This window comes from Phyllobates terribilis, unplaced genomic scaffold (genome assembly GCF_046119375.1).
Source record: "Phyllobates terribilis strain yellow unplaced genomic scaffold, ASM4611937v1 Scaffold_200__1_contigs__length_3551848, whole genome shotgun sequence".
NCBI lineage: Eukaryota > Metazoa > Chordata > Amphibia > Anura > Dendrobatidae > Phyllobates > Phyllobates terribilis.
Window position 1 is genome coordinate 1,019,041 of NW_027362960.1, and position 23,076 is coordinate 1,042,116.

General features: G+C 44.0%; 1 protein-coding gene across 1 annotated transcript; it reads left to right on the forward strand.

Annotated features, from left to right (window-relative positions):
• Positions 1–667: 667 nt before the first annotated feature.
• On the forward strand, positions 668–21,719 carry LOC141213616 (uncharacterized). Its single transcript, XM_073665224.1, has 7 exons — positions 668–743; positions 11,158–11,308; positions 11,438–11,617; positions 11,701–11,824; positions 11,908–12,005; positions 12,204–12,294; positions 18,077–21,719. Exons 1-7 carry the CDS (start codon positions 718–720, stop codon positions 19,525–19,527), a joined length of 2,121 nt encoding a protein of 706 aa, XP_073521325.1. The 5' UTR covers positions 668–717; the 3' UTR covers positions 19,528–21,719.
• The last annotated feature ends 1,357 nt before the right edge of the window (positions 21,720–23,076 follow it).

A 23,076-nucleotide genomic window follows, 5' to 3' on the forward strand; every position in this document is an offset into this window, starting at 1 on the left:
CTCCACTCCGTACACCTCGTACACACGCGGCTCCGCTCCGTACACCTCGTACACACGGCTCTGCTCCGTACACCTCGTACACACACGGCTCTGCTCCGTACACCTCGTACACGCGCGGCTCTGCTCCGTACACCTCGTACACACGCGGCTCCGCTCCGTACACCTCGTACACACGCGGCTCCGCTCCGTACGCCTCGTACACACGCGGCTCCGCTCCGTACACCTCGTACACACGCGGCTCTGCTCCGTACACCTCGTACACGCGCGGCTCTGCTCCGTACACCTCGTACACGCGCGGCTCTGCTCCGTACACCTCGTACACACGCGGCTCTGCTCCGTACACCTCGTACACGCGCGGCTCTGCTCCGTACGCCTCGTACACGCGCGGCTCTGCTCCGTACACCTCGTACACGCGCGGCTCTGCTCCGTACGCCTCGTACACACGCGGCTCTGCTCCGTACACCTCGTACACACGCGGCTCTGCTCCGTACACCTCGTACACACGCGGCTCTGCTCCGTACACCTCGTACACACGCGGCTCTGCTACATCCACACTGTAAACCCCTCCTGACCCCACACATAAACTTCAGCTCATCCAGCACCATGACAACCAGCACAGCAGAGTCCTGCATCCACTGAGGCCCCTGATCACGTGACCCCTGACTCCTCCCCTCCTGTGACCTCATCACAGCTCCTGTGCGCACAGAGCAGCCATATATGTGGTGGCGGCTCTGCAGGTGGAGGTATGTGGAGATCCCCCATTACTGGGCGCAGGGGGCATTAACCCCTTCAGCACCGAGACTCTTTTGGGGTCTTGTGTTGCCCCTTTATAAGAATCATAAGGTTTTTGTTCTGTTTCCTGTAATAGATACATACGACCCAACTATGGAGACAGGAAGGGAGGAAACGTATTGTTCTCATAGTACAGGACCCCTTTACTGGCCACACAGTGTAATGCCCCCATTATGCCCCTTATGTCGTATGTATGATGCCCCCACACAGTGTAATGCCCCCATTATGCCGATTATGCAGTATGTATGATGCCCCCCACACAGTGTAATACCCCCATTATGCCCCTTATGCAGGATGTATGATGCCCCCACAGTGTAATGCCCCCATTATGCCCCTTATGCAGTATGTTTGATGCCCCCACACAGTGTAATGCCCCCATGATGCCCCCACACAGTGTAATGCCCCCATTATGCCCCTTATGCAGGATGTATGATGCCCCCACACATTGTAATGCTCCCATTATGCCTCTTATGCAGGATGTATGATGCCCTCACACAGTGTAATGCCCCCATTATGCCCCTTATACACGATGTATGATGCCCCCACACAGTGTAATGCCCCCATTATGCCCCTTATGCAGTATGTATGATGCCCCACAGTGTAATGCCCCCATTATGCCCCTTATGCAGTAAGTATGATGCCCCCACACAGTGTAATGCCCCCATTATGCTCCTTATGCATGATGTATGATGCCCCCACACAGTGTAATGCCCCCATTATGCCCCTTATGCAGTATGTATGATGCCCCCACACCGTGTAATGCCCCCATTATGCCCCTTATGCAGTATGTATGATACCCCCCCACAGTGTAATGTCCCCATTATGCCCCTTATGCAGGATGTATGATGCCCCCACACAGTGTAATGCCCCCATTATGCCCCTTATGCAGTATGTATGATGCCCCCATTATGCCCCTTATGCAGTATGTATGATACCCCACAGTGTAATGCCCCCATTATGCCCCTTATGCAGGATGTATGATGCCCCCACACATTGTAATGCCCCTTATGCAGGATGTATGATGCCCACACACAGTGTAATGTCCCCATTATGCCCCTTATGCAGGATGTATGATGCCCCCACACAGTGTAATGCCCCCATTATGCCCCTTATGCAGGATGTATGATGCCCCACACAGTGTAATGCCCCCATTATGCCCCTTGTGCAGGATGTATGATGCCCCCACACAGTGTAATGCCCCCATTATGCCCCTTATGCAGGATGTATGATGCCCCCCACAGTGTAATGCCCCCATTATGCCCCTTATACAGGATGTATGATGCCCCACAGTGTAATGCCCCCATTATGCCCCTTATGCAGTATGTATGATGCGCCCACACAGTGTAATGCCCCCATTATGCTCCTTATGGAGTATGTATGATGCCCCCACACAGTGTAATGCCCCCATTATGCCCACACACAGTGTAATGCCCTCATTATGCCCCTTATGCAGGATGTATGATGCCTCCCACAGTGTAATGCCCCCATTATGCCCCTTATACAGCATGTATGATGCCCCACAGTGTAATGCCCCCATTTTGCCCCTTATGCAGGATGTATGATGCCCCCACACAGTGTAATGCCCCCATTATGCCCCTTATGGAGTATGTATGATGCCCTCACACAGTATAATGTTCCCACAGTGCCATAATCCCCCCCACACAGTATAATCAGTGGCGTAACTAGGGTCTGATTGGCCCCGGTGCAAAGATTTCGACTGACCCTCCCCTCCCACTTCATCCTGATATGTCCCCTATCGTGGTATTTATATCCCCCGTTTAATGTATAGTAAAAAAATGTTCTATAAGGCTATGTGCCGTAATCGCCGCCATTGACTTGCATTGGACCGCGTGACATCCGCATCACTGCATCTGCACATGCGGATATCACACGGTTCAATGTGCGGATGGTACCCAGGTCTGGAGGAGAGGAGACCATAGAACCATAGAACCTGTTAAAAAAAAGGAATTTAAAATAAAAAAAAAAGATTCTACTTAACTTCCGATGTCCTCCCGGTGTTTTCTCCCCTCCGTCTGGTCTGCTGTATGGGTCGCGTTGTTGTGAAGGACCTGCCATGACGTTATTGAGTCATGTGACCTGTCACTCAATGACGTCATCGCAGGTCCTTCACACCACCGCGAGCCGCCCAAGACACCGGACGGAGCAGACGAAACACCGGAGTACATCGGAAGGAAAATATAATCTTTTTTTATTTTTTACCATTCTTATTCTTTTTTTTTTTTTAACTAACTTGGTCACACTACTATCCATGCCGGTTGCATGGATTTACATAGTGTGAACAAGTTGTCAAGCACTTTTCCAAGTGATGCTAAAATCGCTTGGAAAAGTGCTTGATAACCTGCATGCAGAAATGCATGTGAAGAACGCTTGACAAACTCTTCTACCTGGCGGGAAAAATGCATGTAAAAACAGCACGCCTTTTTCCTGCCAGGGAGAAGCGGAAAAAATATGCAGCATTTCTGCATCTTGGGCACTTAGCCTTATACTTACCAGGTACGAACTTAGAAGTCATGGGACCCCATAGCAGAAGTATAATGCACAGCCCATAGTCGTGCGTGTAGCGTAATGCACAGCCCATAGTTGTGCGTGTAGCGTAATGCACAGCCCATAGTCGTGCGTGTAGCGTAATGCACAGCCCATAGTCGTGCGTGTAGCGTAATGCACAGCCCATAGTCGTGCGTGTAGCGTAATGCACAGCCCATAGTCGTGCGTGTAGCGTAATGCACAGCCCATAGTCGTGCGTGTAGCGTAATGCACAGCCCATAGTCGTGCGTGTAGCGCAATGCACAGCCCATAGTCGTGCGTGTAGCGCAATGCACAGCCCATAGTCGTGCGTGTAGCGCAATGCACAGCCCATAGTCGTGCGTGTAGCGCAATGCACAGCCCATAGTCGTGCGTGTAGCGCAATGCACAGCCCATAGTCGTGCGTGTAGCGCAATGCACAGCCCATAGTCGTGCGTGTAGCGCAATGCACAGCCCATAGTCGTGCGTGTAGCGCAATGCACAGCCCATAGTCGTGCGTGTAGCGCAATGCACAGCCCATAGTCGTGCGTGTAGCGCAATGCACAGCCCATAGTCGTGCGTGTAGCGCAATGCACAGCCCATAGTCGTGCGTGTAGCGCAATGCACAGCCCATAGTCGTGCGTGTAGCGCAATGCACAGCCCATAGTCGTGCGTGTAGCGCAATGCACAGCCCATAGTCGTGCGTGTAGCGCAATGCACAGCCCATAGTCGTGCGTGTAGCGCAATGCACAGCCCATAGTCGTGCGTGTAGCGCAATGCACAGCCCATAGTCGTGCGTGTAGCGCAATGCACAGCCCATAGTCGTGCGTGTAGCGCAATGCACAGCCCATAGTCGTGCGTGTAGCGCAATGCACAGCCCATAGTCGTGCGTGTAGCGCAATGCACAGCCCATAGTCGTGCGTGTAGCGCAATGCACAGCCCATAGTCGTGCGTGTAGCGCAATGCACAGCCCATAGTCGTGCGTGTAGCGCAATGCACAGCCCATAGGCGTGCGTGTAGCGCAATGCACAGCCCATAGGCGTGCGTGTAGCGCAATGCACAGCCCATAGGCGTGCGTGTAGCGCAATGCACAGCCCATAGGCGTGCGTGTAGCGCAATGCACAGCCCATAGGCGTGCGTGTAGCGCAATGCACAGCCCATAGGCGTGCGTGTAGCGCAATGCACAGCCCATAGGCGTGCGTGTAGCGCAATGCACAGCCCATAGGCGTGCGTGTAGCGCAATGCACAGCCCATAGGCGTGCGTGTAGCGCAATGCACAGCCCATAGGCGTGCGTGTAGCGCAATGCACAGCCCATAGGCGTGCGTGTAGCGCAATGCACAGCCCATAATCCTCCGTGTAGCGTAATGCACAGCCCATAGTCCTCCGTGTAGCGTAATGCACAGCCCATAGTCCTCCGTGTAGCGTAATGCACAGCCCATAGTCCTCCGTGTAGCGTAATGCACAGCCCATAGTCCTCCGTGTAGCGTAATGCACAGCCCACAGTCGTGCATGTAGCGTAATGCACAGCCCATAATCGTGCATGTAGCGTAATGCACAGCCCATAGTCCTCCATGTAGCGTAATGCACAGCCCATAGTCCTCCATGTAGCGTAATGCACAGCCCATAGTCCTCCATGTAGCGTAATGCACAGCCCATAGTCCTCCATGTAGCGTAATGCACAGCCCACAGTCGTGCATGTAGCTTAATGCACAGCCCACAGTCGTGCATGTAGCTTAATGCACAGCCCACAGTCGTGCATGTAGCGTAATGCACAGCCCACAGTCGTGCATGTAGCGTAATGCACAGCCCACAGTCGTGCATGTAGCGTAATGCACAGCCCACAGTCGTGCATGTAGCGTAATGCACAGCCCACAGTCGTGCATGTAGCGTAATGCACAGCCCACAGTCGTGCATGTAGCGTAATGCACAGCCCACAGTCGTGCATGTAGCGTAATGCACAGCCCACAGTCGTGCATGTAGCGTAATGCACAGCCCACAGTCGTGCATGTAGCGTAATGCACAGCCCACAGTCGTGCATGTAGCGTAATGCACAGCCCACAGTCGTGCATGTAGCGTAATGCACAGCCCACAGTCGTGCATGTAACGTAATGCACAGCCCACAGTCGTGCATGTAGCGTAATGCACAGCCCACAGTCGTGCATGTAACGTAATGCACAGCCCACAGTCGTGCATGTAGTACTATGGCCTAGGGTACCATGTACTCACTGATTTTACAAAAAAAACAACACATTATACTCACCTTCACTCTGTCGCGCTGCATATTTTTATGGAGCTGGCAGCTGGCTTCAGCGTGCAAGCGACGGTAGCGCATGATGTCACTTCCATGCGCCTCTAGTCACGTGTACGCTGACTTCATCTGATGGCCTCTGATTGGTCGGCAGCGTGTATTGTGGCACACTGACAAGATGGGAGTGAGGTAGTAGGGGTCAATGAGGATCTAGGAGGGGCTGGGATATGCAAGGAAAGTAGGGAGCTGAGTAAGTGTAATAAATGTGCTAATAATATTAAATGTCTGCTGGCAAATGCAAGAAGTCTCGCAAACAAAATGAATGAACTGGAGACTCTTATATCGGTCACAGAATATGATGTGGTGGGTATTACGGAAACCTAGCTGGATGAAAGCCATGACTGTGTGACAAACATGGAGGGATATACTACATTTTAGGATATAGTCAGCAGTGGGGTGCTGCAGTGATCTGTACTAGGACCGATTCTTTTTAACCTCTTTATTAATGACCTTGGGGATGGGATTGAGAGTAAAGTGTCAGTTTTTGCTGACGACATCAAACTATGTAGAATATTAAAATCTGATCTTGACATTATGATATTGCAGAACGATCTGGATAAGATGACTGAATGGGCAAACACTTGGCGGATGAGGTTTAATGTAGAGTAATGCAACTAGGTCGGAGTAATTCTATTGCTGCATATACATTATATGGGAGTATACTTGGGACTACAGAACAGGAGAAGGCCTTGGGTATTCTGGGTACAAGTAAGCTGAGCAGCAGTACTTAATGTCAAGCAGCAGCCGCAAAAGCAAACAAGACTGTAGGATGTATAAAAAGATAAGGAAGGTTGAACTGGATGCACCTAGGTCTTTATTCAACCTACATTACTATGTTGGTATGAATGTGTGTCCTCGGACACACATCTAGCTGAAACAGGGGCTAGCATTGGCTAGGCCCGGTCGTAGCGGTGACTGCGGTCATTAAGCCTCTAGATAAAATACTCCCACAGTACCTACAGCATATACAGTTACAGAAAATAAAAGGGATTAACAAGAGAACTTACTACACCGATCGCAGAGACGATTCAGTTTAGCTGAAGGAGAGCACTTCAAATGGCCATTTTGTGAACGGGGTTTCCTGCATACATGATGTGTATCTCTCATACATGGGCCAGGTTGTGGGCTGGTCTCAGCACTTCATGATTTTATGGAATCCCCAACTTATGTGATAACGCCTCTCTGGATGATCGCAGAAGTTGTAGATTGACACCATATTTTCCATAAGGATTTTATTTTTACTTAGAGACCAAAAATGGCATAGCTGTTGTCAATTATGTGTCCACTGTGCATTTATGGCTCATTGGCAGAGGGGCTACAGTTATGAGAAAATATGTATCCTTTTCTCTGGCTAGCCCATGTGCTGGAAATGTATTTCTCATTAATATTGGATTTATGTATATTCCAATATTTTATATTTTCATTCGGAGACATCCTGACTGCTGAAGCTGTGCTGATGAAAGGAATGTGTATGCTGGGTGACCATGGCTATTTCTAAAGAGTGTGAGATATCCCTTTTATCCTTGATAGACCTTTTCCTGTCTGAACAGATAGGTTAATCTGCACTCTTTGTCTATGCACAATACACATCCTCATAGTCTTTTCCCTACAAGAAGCTCTTGCATGTTAATTAAGCTGATTCACTGTTCGGCCACATTCAATTTCCTACTGGTATTAGTTTCTTGTCTAAGTCTTGGAGACTGTCAGCTGTTTGTCTTACTGGAAAACCTTGTGAGGTGTCTACTTTAATCCTCTTACTTCACAAGGGACGGCCTGCATGTTGATTAGGCTGGTTCACTTCACACTATAGGTAACACTGTTCAGCAAGGCTTTTTTTTCAGCATGATATTGGGTGAATCTTATCGGAATTGTCATGCTGAGAAATAACTTCAGAATTGCTCTATCACTTAAGATTTTTGAGAAAAATGCAATTATGTATGCATTGAATACTGTCAAATTTGTGGTGGCATGTGATATTCCGAATTCAAAAGTCAGCAACAGCGATCAAGTTTAGAAATGTTTTGCCATTGATTTTCTTTATAATCACTGTCCGATAATTCACAGGCAAGATTCCAACAATAGTCACCCAGCATCGAGGGCCTCCACCTCCCCTGGTACCTATTTTCCATCTAGGAATGTCTTGATGAAACCTTTCACCATGTTCATCACTTACAGTGCCTAGGTTTGTTGGGAAAAAGTCAATGTGTGAATGAAGGAAATGTATTTTAAGTGATATGTTGCACTTCATTGACTTGTAAGCCTGAAGAAAACTTTCAAACTGTTCAGCATAGTTTGGCACCTTGTAGTTGCCTAGAAAGTTGAAAACGACATTCTTGAAGGCCGACCATGCTACATGTTCTGCACCATGCAGAAGACCATCAAAGAAAGGCTGCATGCCCACTATGCGTTTTTCAAGCAGACCCGGGTACCATAGTACCTGTGTAAAAAAGAATTTAAAATAAAAAATAAAGATTATACTTGCCTTCCGGTGGCCCCCGGTCTCCTCAGCGATGCGTCCGGTGTGTTGGGCGGCTCATGGAAGGTCCTTTTAGACCATCGCGAGCCGTCCAACACACCGGTCGCATCGCTGAGGAGACCGGGGGCCATCGGAAGGTAAGTATAATCTTTATTTTTTATTTTTTACCATTCTTATTCTTTTTTTTTTTTACTATTACTTGGTCACACTATATAAATCCATGCCGGTTGCATGGATTTATATAGCGTGATCAAGTTGTCAAGCACTTTTCCAAGTGATGCTAAAATCGCTTGGAAACGAGCTTGATAACCCGCATGCGGAAATGCATGCAAAAACGCTTGACAAACGCTTCTACCTGGCAGGAAAAACGCATTTAAAAAACACATGCTTTTTTCCTGCCAGGGAGATGTGGAAAAAATATGCAGCGTTTCTGCATCGTGGGCACTTAGCCTTACTATCATTTACTAGCTCTCGGATTTGTGGGCCAATGAAAACACCCTCTTTTATCTTGGCATCACTGATGCATGGAAACTTCTGTCACAAGTAAGCAAAGACTTCAGTTTGCTTGTTCATTGCTTTGACAAAGTTCTTCATTAATCCCATTTTGATGTGCAAAGGTGGAAGGAATATCATCTTTTCATCTATTAATGGTTCGTGTTTAACATTCTTCTGCCCTGGAATAAATTTATTGCGTAGTGGCCAGTCCTTCCTGATATATTGCGAGTCTCTTGCGCTACTGTCCCATTCCCAAAGGAAACAACAGTACTTAGTGTATCCCATCTGTAAACCTAATAAAATTGCAACTACCTTGAGATCACCACATATATTCCATTTGTACCTTGAGTATTGAATGTGCATCTGCATATTCTCATAGGTCTCCTTCATACTGATCGACATGTCCGATAGGTATCGAAGAGTAGACATTACCATTGTGTAGCAAGACAGCCTTAAAACTTAAGGCCAATGAATCAATGAACAGTCGCCATTCCCTTGGGTCATGGTCAACTCCAAGGACAGAAAACAATCCAGTATTATCACTGCAAAAAGTGAGACAGTCAGGTTGACTGAAATATTTGGTTAAATCTTCATGACGACTGCAAAATACTGAAATTTCTGTACCTGGCTGCAACAGATGCCACCCTTGCAACCTTGATCCAAGTAGTTCTGCCTGACTCTTTGATAAACCCAAATCTCTGACCAGATCGTTGAGTCTTGCTTGAGATATTAAACGTGGAGCAGTTGATATTGATGGTTCGAAATCTGAATCAGCAGCAGGTTCCATCTCTAATGAATCAACCATCATTTCATCGCCCTCTTCTATTCTCCACACCGGCGGTGGTTTTGGAACTGGCAGACTTTCATCGTGCGCCACTGGTCAAATTGCAGAAGCAAGGTTGGGATATTCAATAGACCTCCTGTTCTTAGAAGGAAAAACCGGATACATTCATCGTGCAGAAGTAACAATCGGTTATATGGTCCTTCTGATCCCTCCAGATCATTGGAATGTTAAATGGCATCGATGGTCGCACACCCTTCAGCCAAGACCTCAAACTCGTAGCGCAAGATGAGCAGCATATATGAGTAGCCCTTGCTCTGTCTTGGTCACCAATTTTGCATCCAAAATATAACTCCTATGCCTTCTTAACAACTGTAGTTATACTCCTTTTCTGGGCTTTAAGGGTATAATCTCCACATATATAACAAAAGAGCTCATTACTATTGCGACATTGACGCGATATTCTACAACTCATTACTTATTAAACAGTTTTGCTCCTTTATGAAATTTTCTCAAAACAGAAGAAACTCATGAAGATTACAGCGTCGTTACTGCTGTTATTATATAATGCTACTTGGAAATAGACCAAAGTCTGACAGTTGTGTCTGGACGTGCCTGAGAGTGCACAACTAATGCAGTGCATGATTGGACAGGACTTAAGTGCTGTATATTATAATAAAGAGAGTCCATATTATGAATTCCATTGGTTATTTCTACAAAAAATACACTTCTGAAATAAAAAGTTTAATATAAGTGCCAATTTATTATGAACTACGTACTGTCCTAATCATAATCGTAAAATTAAAAGATCTCGGGAATGGTACATGCTACAGAAATTCTGATTTACATTTCTGAAATCAGCGCCTCAAAATACATGGACAACATGTTTTAAAACAGGAAACAGAAAAAAAGTTACAATTTGTTGACCAGTGTAATTTGTACAATCTTCCACCTAAGAGTGTCAGCTCAGATTGCAAATGACAGAGGGAAGGAGGGAGGCTATTAACTTCAGAGATTTTTAATATTTTCTATGACCTATCCAGAAAAAAAAAACACCGTACATGGAGACATTAGCATTAAACCACTCCTGTGTTGGTGTTCTTACAAGCAAACTTTTATACATGAGATCTAAATTTGATAAAAAGATTACAGCTGGGGAAAGATGGAAAACTTTCATATAGATGACTAGTGGTGATGTAATCAGTGAAGGACTCTGGCCAAATATGTTTCTGGAGTTATAGTAGATGATGTCGTCCTCATCATGAAGTAGTTATTTCTCGTGTCACGTGTAATGAATATCTCCTGCAGTATTGCTAATGCCGATTCCAATGTCAGTAAATGATACAAGAATTAGCGTTATGGAAGATAAGTCTATGAGAAACTTATTCAGCTGCAGACTCCGAGGAAGAAACTGCTTGTTGTCTGTGGCCTAAAATATATAGGTTTCATTAATACATGACAGGGTAAAAGCAGAATGTTGTAAACTAATAAGAATACCATTGCTGCTTGGGTCCCCCACCAGTCTCTGTATTTCCTGCGCACTTGTGATTACAGCTACCGCTAATCAGTTGGCTAAGCAGTGGTCAACTTAGCCAGTGATTGGGAGCATGGAGGAGATGTCTTTTTCTGCAATTCAACTTATGTTCAAATTCATACAAGACTAGAGAATACAACATCTACACCTTCTATCTCCTGATATATTTCCCTTATTGTGTCCAGTAATTGTATTATTACACGGAATTCTTTATGATGTTCCATCGTCTCATTGTCTTCCTATTTAGGTCACTACAATATCAGATCCTCTCAGTGGACATCTTCTATATTGACAGAATTTTTGTGAATCACCCATCAAGGATGGATATGGACAGAGACAAGATGGCGGAGAGGATATTACACCTCACCCTAGAGATCATCTTCCGGCTTACTGGAGAGGTGAGAGATTCTGATGACTTCACATTACATCATTCTTATCTATGGGAATAACAGATGGACAGAACTGGAGAGGTGAGGACTCTGGAAATGTCTATAGTGAGATTTATTAATGTGTCTCTCCATAACCAGGATTACACAGTAGTGAAGAAGACCTCTAGTGAGCGCTGTCAGGATCCTGTGTCTGAGGGATGGGGAAGACCCCTAAGCCCAATCACAGGGCCTCCATCTCAAGCCTTGATACATGAGGACATCAATGACCAGAAGATCGTAGAACTCACCTATAAGATGATTGAGCTGCTGACTGGAGAGGTGACACTGCTGGGAATGCTGGGACATTATACAGTAACACTATTAAGGGATTGGGGGGATGACGGTATCATTGTATGTGTCAGGTTCCTATAAGGTGTCAGGATGTCGCTGTCTATTTCTCCATGGAGGAGTGGGAGTATTTAGAAGGACACAAAGATCTGTACAAGGACATCATGATGGAGGTTCCCCAGCCCCTCACATCACCAGGTAATAGACAGGACTAAATACACACGGCCTATAATTATCTGTATGTAAAGAATGAATTCAGTCCCTGTATGTGTTTCCTCCAGATCTATCCAGTAAGAGGACAACACCAGAGAGATGTCCCCGTCCTCTTCTTCCACAGGACTGTAAACAAGAAGATCCTAATGTTCCTCAGGATCATCAGGTAGATGGAGAGAAGGTGTCATGAGATCTCCCCTATGATGTGTAGATGGCTGTGAAGGTCTTGTGTTCAGTCTTGTTTTATCCACCAGTATTATATGTTTTATATTTGTGTAATGAGGACGGTGGAGATGGCAGGATTAGAGCTGATCATAGATGTGATTTCTCCATCTGTCTGTGACTTTTACAATATTTGTTTCAGGGTGAAGATCTGACCCATATTAATACTACAGAGACATATGTATGGGGTGATGAGCGGTGTAAAGAGGAGATTCCTACATATGACTACCCAGGTGAGTAGTGACCACTAAATGCAGAGAAGTCACAGATTCTTCTCTGTCACCAGCTATGGCTGCTTTATCGGTGATGTAGTCTGGCCATATCACAATCGTGTGATCGCCATTTTGCCACTAGAGCATAACATTCGCCTCCATATGAAAAATGTTCTAATTACTTGGGGAAATTGTGAAAGCTCTTTTCTATGGAACTTACAATCTGAAAGATCCACCTACCCCCTGGAATTAGAAGATGCTGACCGTTACCTGCCCAGGTGACAGCGTACGTAGAATATGCTGACAAGTTAGAAAATCACTTGAAGAAAAATATTCTGATGGGCCTGTAAGAGAAAGTGGAGGGTAATGATGCTGTTCCTTCCTAGATCCCTGATATCTTATTGGATGAATCTACCTTCTCTCCCTTCTGTGCCGCTGAATGTTCTCATATGGTTCCTACAAGACCAGGTCCAGTCTTTCTGGCCAAACTTCACTTTTATGATCGACAACATTAAATGTGCAGTGAGGCCAAGTGTGAATTTCTGTACAATAACAGCAGAGTTTCCCTTTATCCTGACTTTACACTTTATTTTAAAACCAACTAACTTCATACAGGATTGTGATAAACTACATAAAAAAAATTACACCTGTGCCATGATATATCTCTAAGCTGTGCGTGGCTGATGGCTGTAATATACATTTATTCCCGCCTGCAGGAGATGTGTTGGCTCCAGCCCTGGTTTCATGGATTCACTCCACGTCATAAATTCCATTATGTTGTCATCCTAAGGAGTTCAGATTCCTGCACAATCTCTCCTGAAATGGGGGCACTAATACTTTCTCTACTCTTCTGGTTAGGACTCATAGTAGCTCCAATGGCTCCACCATAAATGAGTGCAACTCCATTTTAGTGTTGGAGTTCTCCCCTTATACATAGGTTGTTGTTGGGGATGTAACATAGAATTTTTTTTTTTTTCACAGGTTCCTTCTCACTCCGCAGCCAGTTTTCTGTTCCTAATCAGGCCCTATTTTTCAAATCTGACGTGTGTCACTTTATGTGGTGATAACTTTGGAATTCTTCACAAAGGATAATAGGAAACAAATGGACCTTACTAATTATTTTCCAGCTTATTTATTTATTTTACTCGCTTATATACCGTCATTAATTCCACAGCGCTTTACAGACCTTATCGGCACTGTTCTCATTAGGGCTGACAATCTAAATTCCCTATCAGGATGTCTTTGGAGTGTGGGAGGAAACCGGACAACCTGGAGGAAACCCACGCAAACACAGGGAGAACATACAAACTCATTTTTTGTCATTGGTGGGATTTGAACCCAGGACCCCAGCGCTGCAAGGCTGCAATTCTATAGTCAAAGTATTGTCTGATCTCATCAGACAGTACTCACAAAGGTGAACACCACCATATTACAAGTAAACAATTAGGAAAGGGAAAAGGGTGTGAGTAAAAGTGAAATTCTTTGTTAAATAATAATATTAAAACCTGGTAAATCATACATCCCATTAGGGATGTATCATGGATCATGATTATATAAATGGAGTCATGATCCACTAAATTACTGATAGAGTCAGACGGTGAATCAAATTATTAATAAAATAAGCCCCTAGCCAATGTCCCTTAGAATTGATGGCTGGGTTTATGCTTACAAAATGAATGCCATAGATTATATCAAGGGTGTGCTGAATTATGATAGTGTCCTCAGCCAGGAGAGATTTTATTAAATAAAGGCTCAATTTGCCAGTGTGAATTCAATAGTAAAAAATTCTCCTAGCCCGTTGGATACACTCCCCATATTATAAAGTGACTTCAAAAGTGTGGCCGGTCTGATAGATATAAGTGTAATGAGCCCTTGTACAGAGGTTATCAGGGCACACTATTGCACCTGTCACACAATCTGTGTAATGGATCCTTAATAATTCCACTCGCATCTCCAGTAGTGCTGTCGGCAGTGAAATAACTCCGGCAATATAACAGACTTAGCCAGCTTAAGAGCACAAGCAGCTCAGCTATGCCACTGACCGTCTCTCTCACGCTGTCCGCACAAGAATTGACGGTCAGCAGGAGAAGCAAGCCATCCAACTAAGTCACGATCTCCTGGTTGTGCAGGAGATCCAACACTCTTTCTGCCGATTTAGATATCAGATGCGGCTAGCATATGCCACTATCGGCCTCTCCCACGCTGTCAACACGTGTGTGGGTATGATCAGCGTGAGAGACAATTTCAACTATGTCAGCAGTCTTGACAGAGCTGACAGCTAAAACGGGGTAAATCTGGTTTTACCTGACAGGGCACACCTGTGAAGTGAAAACCATTTCTGGTAACTACCTCTTGAAGCTCATCAAGAGAATGCAAAGAGTGTGCAAAGCTGTCATCAAAGCAAAAGGTGGTTACTTTGAAGAACCTAGAATATAAGACATATTTTCAGTTGTTTCACACTTTTTTGTTAAGTATATAATTCCACATGTGTTAATTCATAGTTTTGATGCCTTCAGTGTGAATGTACAATTTTCATAATCATGAAAATACAGAAAAATCTTTAAATGAGAAGGTGTGTCCAAACTTTTGGTCTGTACTGTACATATTTACATATATACTGAAATTATATACATGAGCCTTTCCTATGCTCATCATGAATTTACTTGTAATTGTGCGACAATCTTCAGCGGCTTCTAGGACATCCGTCCTGCAGATAAGTATTGCTGATATTCTGGCCGCATGGTAAGTCATTGGTAAAAATATGGGACAATGGAAGCAAAAAGATTAATGATTAAGTGGAGGAGCAAAGGAGCCGGAGGAGGGCCAAGGAGAAGAATGATAGAGCTTAGGTGGTAAAGAAGTTAGGTATCAGGGCAGAGACAAGGAAAATAGGTCACCAAATAGATGAGTATAAAGTTATGTTAGGTACGGGGCAGAGACATATGAGGAATATAGGTCCCCACTCAGATAAGTAATAAAGCTTATTAAGTAACAGGGCAGAGACATATAGGGAGTACAGGTCTCCAAACAGATCAGTATAGAGGCATGTGGCCAGGTGGCTTGCCTGACTGCTCAAAATGTGCTGGGTGGGTACCTTTAATGGAGCTGTGAACAGGCGCTCCCGCACCTTCATCTTGTGCATCAGTCTCTAGTTGCGGTTGGAGGGTTTATGTATGTTTCCGCGATTACCGCCAGACCGTAAGTGCATGCGCTCAAACTCGACCCCCCCTGGAAGTTGCGTCACAGGCAGGTGATGTGGCAGGGAGAGTGGGTCTGTTGGGGCGGACCTGTCCTCCCGTATGGCCGTGTCACATGTGTAGCACATCCATGGCGTCTGGTGAAGCCTGAGCATGCACTTTAGGCTATATGCGATAGTTCTGTTATGTTAATTTTTTTTAGAGAGGAGTAGCGCTGGCAGGTAGGCCTATTATTCCTGCTGCAAGTGGGACAGTATCCTCACACTGTCAGGGAAAATGAATGTACAAAGTATGTATAATAATTCACTAGCGCTGGAATAAGACTGGAGATATACTAATGAGATAAAATATACAAATGTATTAGTATTGGTTTAAAATACATTACAAAAGTAAAATCAGGGGTATAAATAGGATAAAATATAGCCTGTCGGAGATACGGTCTAAAAAAGAAGGGAAGAGTGGTGGGATAGTAATTTTCCTCCTGTATTTCAGATGATTTGTCCGGTTGAGGTTTAGTAGTTTCTTTCCTAATTAGAAGACAAATGGTTTAGAATGTGGTGTGAAGATAGCAGGTCTGATTGAGGAGTAACCGATCTTACCTGCTGGTGAGGAAGGAAGGATGGTTAGTGGTCCTCTGTGTTGGTGTATTTTCTCGGTGGTAGAGAAAGCTAAAATATTGAAAATTTGTTAATTCCAAAATCATGTCTACAGGTAAGGGTTTGGTGGTACCACACCTACCGGGAAGAAAAAGAGGATGTTGGTAAATAGCTTTTTAGGAAGCGAGTTACTATTGTCCAAGTGGTCTTTTTGGTCCGGTGACTTGGAGAATCAAAGAAACAATATAGGTAAGGTAAAATAGGTTAGAATAAAGAACATATAATTTTATTAGGAATTGTAACTTTTAATTAAATCAATTACCTCTGGAAACAGTCCAGGGATGACTTGGAGAGAAAAGTGCTTATTATGGCACTTTCGTGGTGTAATCCATTTTAAACCGATAAAATATACAAATGTTTTAGTATCTCATTAGTATATCTCCAGCCTTATTCCTGCGCTAGTGAATTATTATACATACTCAGTTCTGTTATGTTGTCATCATGGTGTATCGATGAGGGGCAAAAGTGAGGTTGATCTGGGTGGGGGAATAAAATTGTGCTGGTTTGGTCAATTGGTGCTGTGGATGAAAGGAATAATGGAGGGGGGTGTAAGGAATGTATGGAGTCCTGTATGAAACTAAATAGTGTGAGGCCATGCCCCTTGTATGTAATTAGGTTTGCTAGAATGATATATGGGAGCTGTGTGTAAGAGGGTGAGGGGAAGGGGTGGAGACGGAGATAGGAGGGGGAAGCCAGGGGAGACGGGAAGGGGGTTTCTGGAACTCACCTGGAGAGGAGGAATAGGAGAGGTTGTAGAGCTGATCTAGTGTGTCTGAAAAAAAGATGATCAGGTTAGCCAATCTATTTCATGGTTGAGACCCTCTGTCAGTGTCTGGAGGGTGTGTATCCAGAACCACTCCCGTTGTTTAAGGAGTTTAATATGGTTACCACCTCGTCTGGGTACTTGTTCGATCACCTGGAACCTGAGTTGTGATACTGCATGCCTGGCGCTGGAGAAATGATGGGATAGTGGTAACAAGGTTTTGCCGCAATGAATCGTGGATTTATGGCTGGCAATATGGTCCCTGATGTGTTGAGTAGTTTCCCCTACGAATAGTAGACAACATGGGCATTTGATTACATACACCTTAAAGTCAGATTCTCTGCAGAATGAATGAGGACAGGTATGGTGAAAGAAGCAGACGTCGCAGCAGCGGATCTCAGAGGAGATGGGTCACACCATTTGTAGAAGCCCTAATATGACAAAATGGCAGAAAACCAGAGCAGTAGAAATTCTCATAAAGTGACTCAATTTTGAATATTATAACCCTCAGTGAATTAATCTATAGGAGTAGTGACTATTTTGACTGCAAAACCACTTTCCGGAAATTAGCACGCAGTGGATGTTGGAGCGTGAAAATTGCAAATATACTATTTTATTGCCCAACACATAGTGCCCAGATTGTGCTCCAGGGGACACACACCGTAAATTAAGTGAGTTCTTCTCATTATAGTAATGCCAAATACATGGATGCTAAATGTGGTTTGGGCGCACTGCAAGGCTCAGAAGTGAGGGGGAGATTTGACTTTGGGAGAGTGGATATTGCTGGATTGGTTTATGGAAGCCATGTTGCTTTTCAAGAGCCTTTGAGACCCTAATAATGTGGAAACTTCTGTTTTTCCACTGACAGATGATAGACCTGAGTGGGGACTTGTTTATTGTAAGATGAGTGGAAGTTTTTATTGGTATTATTTTCACCTACATAACATCATTTGGTGGCTTTTTATTCCATATTTGGGATCCAGAATGAGCAAACAGTTGGACACCACGCTGTACTGGTTAATCCTATGGGGTTTTCTATTAGACTGTGAACTGTCATTGTCTTGGTAAATCTTTCAATGTTTTTACATAACTTGCCATTTCTACAGACACTTTAAGTAGAAATGCTCAAAAATATAAAACTCAAGGATATTTTATTCAAAAATAATAATTGGTTTTATTCTTGGCAGATGACTGTGCCAGGAGATCAGAGGGACAGCTGACATCTTCAATTTTTAAATCCGATGATCTTGAGATACCACAGGATACAATTGAAGTGAATGCCATTACTCCAGATTTACCATCATCCCTTCACAGCAAAGATCTGTCATCTGATTCTTTAAAACAGGTCCTGTCTTCTGATTCATTACTGACTACTAAGGAAAATCATAGTCACAAAAGAGGCATTAAGAAACAAACTGCACCTAAAGCAACAAAGCCATTTTCACGTTCAGAATATGGAAATAGTCTTCTCAAAAAGTCTTTTCTTAAACCTCAAAAAACGTACACAGCAGAGAATAGATTTTTTTGTTTCAAGCAGGGGAAATGTTTTAACCGGAAATCAGATCTTGTTAGTCACCAGAGAAGTCACACAGGGGGGAAACCATTTTCATGTTCAGAATGTCGGAAATGTTTTAAAGAGAAATCAAGGCTAACCCAACATCTGAGAACTCACACAGGGGAGAAGCCTTTTTCCTGTTCAGAATGTGGAAAATGTTTTACAAGGAAATCAAATATTATCGTACATCAGAGAACTCACACAGGGGAGAAGCCTTTTTTCTGTTCAGAATGTGGAAAATGTTTTACAGGGAAATCAGATCTGAACAAACATCAGAGAACTCACACAGGGGAGAAACCATTTTCATGTTTAGAATGTGGGAAATGTTTTGCAAAGAAGTCAAATCTTATCAAACATCAGAGCACTCACACAGGGGAGAAGCCATTTTCATGTTCAGAATGTGGGAAATGTTTTACAGAGAAATCACATCTTATCAAACATCAGAGAACTCACACAGGGGAGAAGCCTTTTTCATGTTCAGAATGTGGGAAATGTTTTACCCATGAATCAGATGTTGTAATACACCAAAGGACCCACACAGGGGAGAAGCCATTTTCATGTTCAGAATGTGGAAAATGTTTTACAAGGAAATCAAATCTTGTCAAACATCAGAGAACTCACATAAGGGATAAGCCTTTTTCATGTTCAGAATGTGAGAAATGTTTTGCAAATAAATCAAATCTTATTGCACATCAGAGAACTCACACAGGGGAGAAGCCATTTTCATGTTCAGAATGTGGGAAATGTTTTGCAAAGAAATCAAATCTTGTCAAACATCAGAGAACTCACACAGGAAAGAAGCCTTTTTCATGTTCAGAATGTGGGAAATGTTTTAACCATGAATCAGAAGTTGTTATACACCACAGAATTCACACAGGGGAGAAGCCATTTTCATGTTCAGAATGTGGAAAATGTTTTACAAGGAAATCAGATCTTGTCAGACATCAAAGAACTCACACAGGGGAGAAGCCATTTTCATGTTCAGAATGTGGAAAATGTTTTAACCAGAAAGCGCATTTTGATAGCCACCGGAGAACCCACACGGGAAAACGCCGCAACTACACCCAACTGGTCTCTGTATAGACTAAAAAGACCCTAGCTGCCCAACTTAAAACACCACCTCGGATCTAACTCCGTAATAGGCCATTGAGGGGTTTCTTGTACCTCCCGAGGAACCAGAGGGGAGGCCACAACACACTGTCAACAAGGGAAAAGGAAAGTGTGAAGTAAGATACAAAAACTCTGGGTGAGAAACTAAAACACATTCATATAGGGCAAAGAAGTCAAGCTAAGAAGAATCAAAAATAAAAGGAATAAAAAGTATAATTTCCCAGAAACCTAATTGTGGAAGAAGGAAAAGTTGATGGAAGAGAAGGCAAACGGATGGAGAGGATAGTTTCACCTTTTTGGTGAAACTTACAAAATTCATCCTCACCCACGATTACTTTGAATTTGATAACCACATATATCTACAGGAGACTGATACAGAAATAGGAAGTATAATGGCTTAACAGTATCTTAATTTTCATGACCAAGCTTGAATGTGACTTCTTGTCCTCATGTCACATCAGGCCTCTGGCCTACTACCGTTACATTGACGATAGTTTAATCATCTGGACATAATCTGAGCAACAGCTAAAGAAGTTCCTTGAACACTTTAATCAATTTAATCCCACCATCAACTTAACACTCAACTACTTCTGTACTGAAATGAACTTTTTGGACGCCATCATTAAGTTACAGAGCAATGAAATAGAGACGTCCATGTACCAGAAGCCAGTTGACCATCCAACATCCCTTAAATGGGTCCGTTTCCATACAAAACACATAACCTCTATTGGCTACAGCCAGGCCATCCGATACAATTGGATATGTTCCAACGCTATGGACAGAGGCAAACACCTTGGTGGCCTCAGAAACACCTTTTTGAACCAGGGCTACCACCAAACAAGAATTGAAAACCAGATTGCAAGAGCCACCAGAATATCAAGGAATCATCTTCTAGATTTCAAAACTAAACAAGAAAGCAACCGGGTGCCTCTCGTAGTCACCTAAAATCCAAATCTGGAGGTGCTAATGGGAGCTGCATGGAAATTACAACAATCTATATTTCCAGACTCCCCACTTCTGTGATTTAGGCAGTCCTCTCCAACAGCTACAGGAACTTTTCCCTGCAGCCAGAAAAATGTAAAACCTGTCTATTTATAATGACCACTGACCAGATAAAGATTCCCAACCCGCATCAGCACCACGAGATCCCAGGTGCTTTCAGCTGCATTACATCTAATATAGTGTACTTAATTATATGTACCAAATGTCCAGCTGGGGGTCTGTGTGTAGGGAAGACAGGGCAAAAATTTAGAACAAGGATGAATTCTCATCGCCACCCAATAAAAGAAAAAAGAATAGAGCTACCTGTGGCCAAACATTTTTTATCCCTGATCACAGCATCGTGGACATGAAATTACTTGTATTAAAATGTAACTTCAAATCTCAGAGAGACAAAAAAATTTGGGAGTACAATCTTATGACAATCTTTGACCTACTGTCACGGGTGTATCAGAGGTGACAGGTAGTCGCCCTGCAGTTGGTTGCAGGAGATCTCTATGTTTGGCATTACAGACATCTTAGATGAGAGGCTGTCTCTAAGACCTAGCGGCTACCTCCCTCTAGCTAATTGGCTCTCTGGTCTGGGTGTATAAATACCTGGTGTGTCTGAGAGGGAGGTGCCAGCTATATTCATTTCTACTTGTGAAGGCTTAGCAAGAGAAGTACTGTGTCATCTCTGGAGCTTGAGGCCAAGTGCACATTTGTCTAGACTTCATCTAAAGCTAAGCAATTTCCCCCCTGTTTGTTTACCCTTGTTGTCTATAGAGTTTAGTGAGATCGACTAGTGCTCATCTCCTCCCTTCCCTAGCCTTATCCATACGCCAGGGAAAGCCAGGGTGAGGCACGTGTTCGGCAATTAGCGAGGAGCCAATATAGTGATGGTAGTTGAGACAGGGTGACCAGACTAGGAGATCTCCACTTCCCCCTTTCCCTAGTGTCTGGGCTCCCTTTCCCTCTTCCCTCTGTGTTCACTTAGTCGTTCCCACATCTGGGAAAGACTACATCTTAGTCTTTCACACACTCAGAGCAGCAATGAATGTATGTATATCGCATGTATTTATGTCTTTGTACATCAACTAAGGAATGTGCTCCTCAGACCATTTTGGGAGCATCACAATCATGGACCAGACCTCAATCACAGGACAATAAAACGTTCACACTCCTTATGTATGAGCTGTGTCAATATTTACGGCCACAACTGCTTCTCCCTCTCCAATACTGATAGTTCTGCTTCATATCACTTGTCTTATCTACTGCATTATTCCTGTGCCCTGCTGTGTATGAATATGTGACTCTTCAGATTGTGTTATAGTATGCGTGATGAAGAGACCTGAGTAGTCTTGAAAGCTTGCAATTTACCATCTTTTCAGTTAGCCATTAAAAGGTATCAACCACTGAGGGCTCTCAAATCTTAATATTTTTCTAGCTACTGGCTAGCACGATACAATTAGGCTGTGTGCACACGATGCAGAAATGAAGCAGAAAATTTCTGCAGCATTTCTGCATCTCCCTGGCAGAAAAAACGCATGCAGATTGTGCATGCGTTTTTCCTGCAGAATACATGCGGATTCACATGCGTATCCACATGCGTTAATGCATGTGTTTCCGCATATGGACTGACGAGCACTTTCAAGGCGATAGCATCACTTGGAAAGTGCTTGAGAACTAGGTCACACTATATAAATCCATGCAAACGGCATGGATTTATATAGTGTGACCGTAAAAATAGAAAAATAAAGCTATACTTACCTCCGATGCTGCCGCGTGTGCTGTCGCGCTCCTTCCTGGTTCCTTCCTGGCTTGCCGGCATCTCGCGAGACAGCCTGCGGTCACATGACCGCGACGTCATCTCAGGTCCTGGAAGGAGAAGCGTTGCAGGGGCCGCCGGACAGGTGAATATAAACTTTATTTTTTATTTTATTCTTTTTTTTACAGGTACAATGGTACCCAGGTCTGGATGAGAGTCTTCTCTCCTCCAGACCTGGGTACCATCCGCACATTGAAATGCATATTATCCGCTTGTACAGATGTACAGACACGGATTCTATGCGTCTCAATGCAAGTCAATGGCGGCCATTCCGCTGCGCTTCCGCAAAATTAATGAACATGTTGCGGATTTATGAGCGCTACAGAAACGCTGCGGAAAAATCCACAGCATGTGCATTGACATTGCGGAATGCCATTGGGGGACCATGGGGTGCGGATTACCATGCGTTTTTGATGCGTTTCTGCTGCGGAGACGCATGAAAAACGCATCGTGTGCACGCAGCCTAAAACATATTTTTTTCTAAAATTTTTGCTAAACTTGAGAAATGTGTTTTTTTTTCTGTCCAGGAAGTTTCATTCATGGGTTTCATTTTATCAGCTGATGGGTTTAAGATGGATCCAGGGAAGGTTTTTATGTTATGGTTTTCATCCCCATTTTGGTGAATTTTCTAAGATAAGTTCTGAATGTCCTGGGGTGGAGGTCGTCCTACAGAAACATGGGGATGTTACATAGAGTAGGTTGAAAAAAACCTAGGT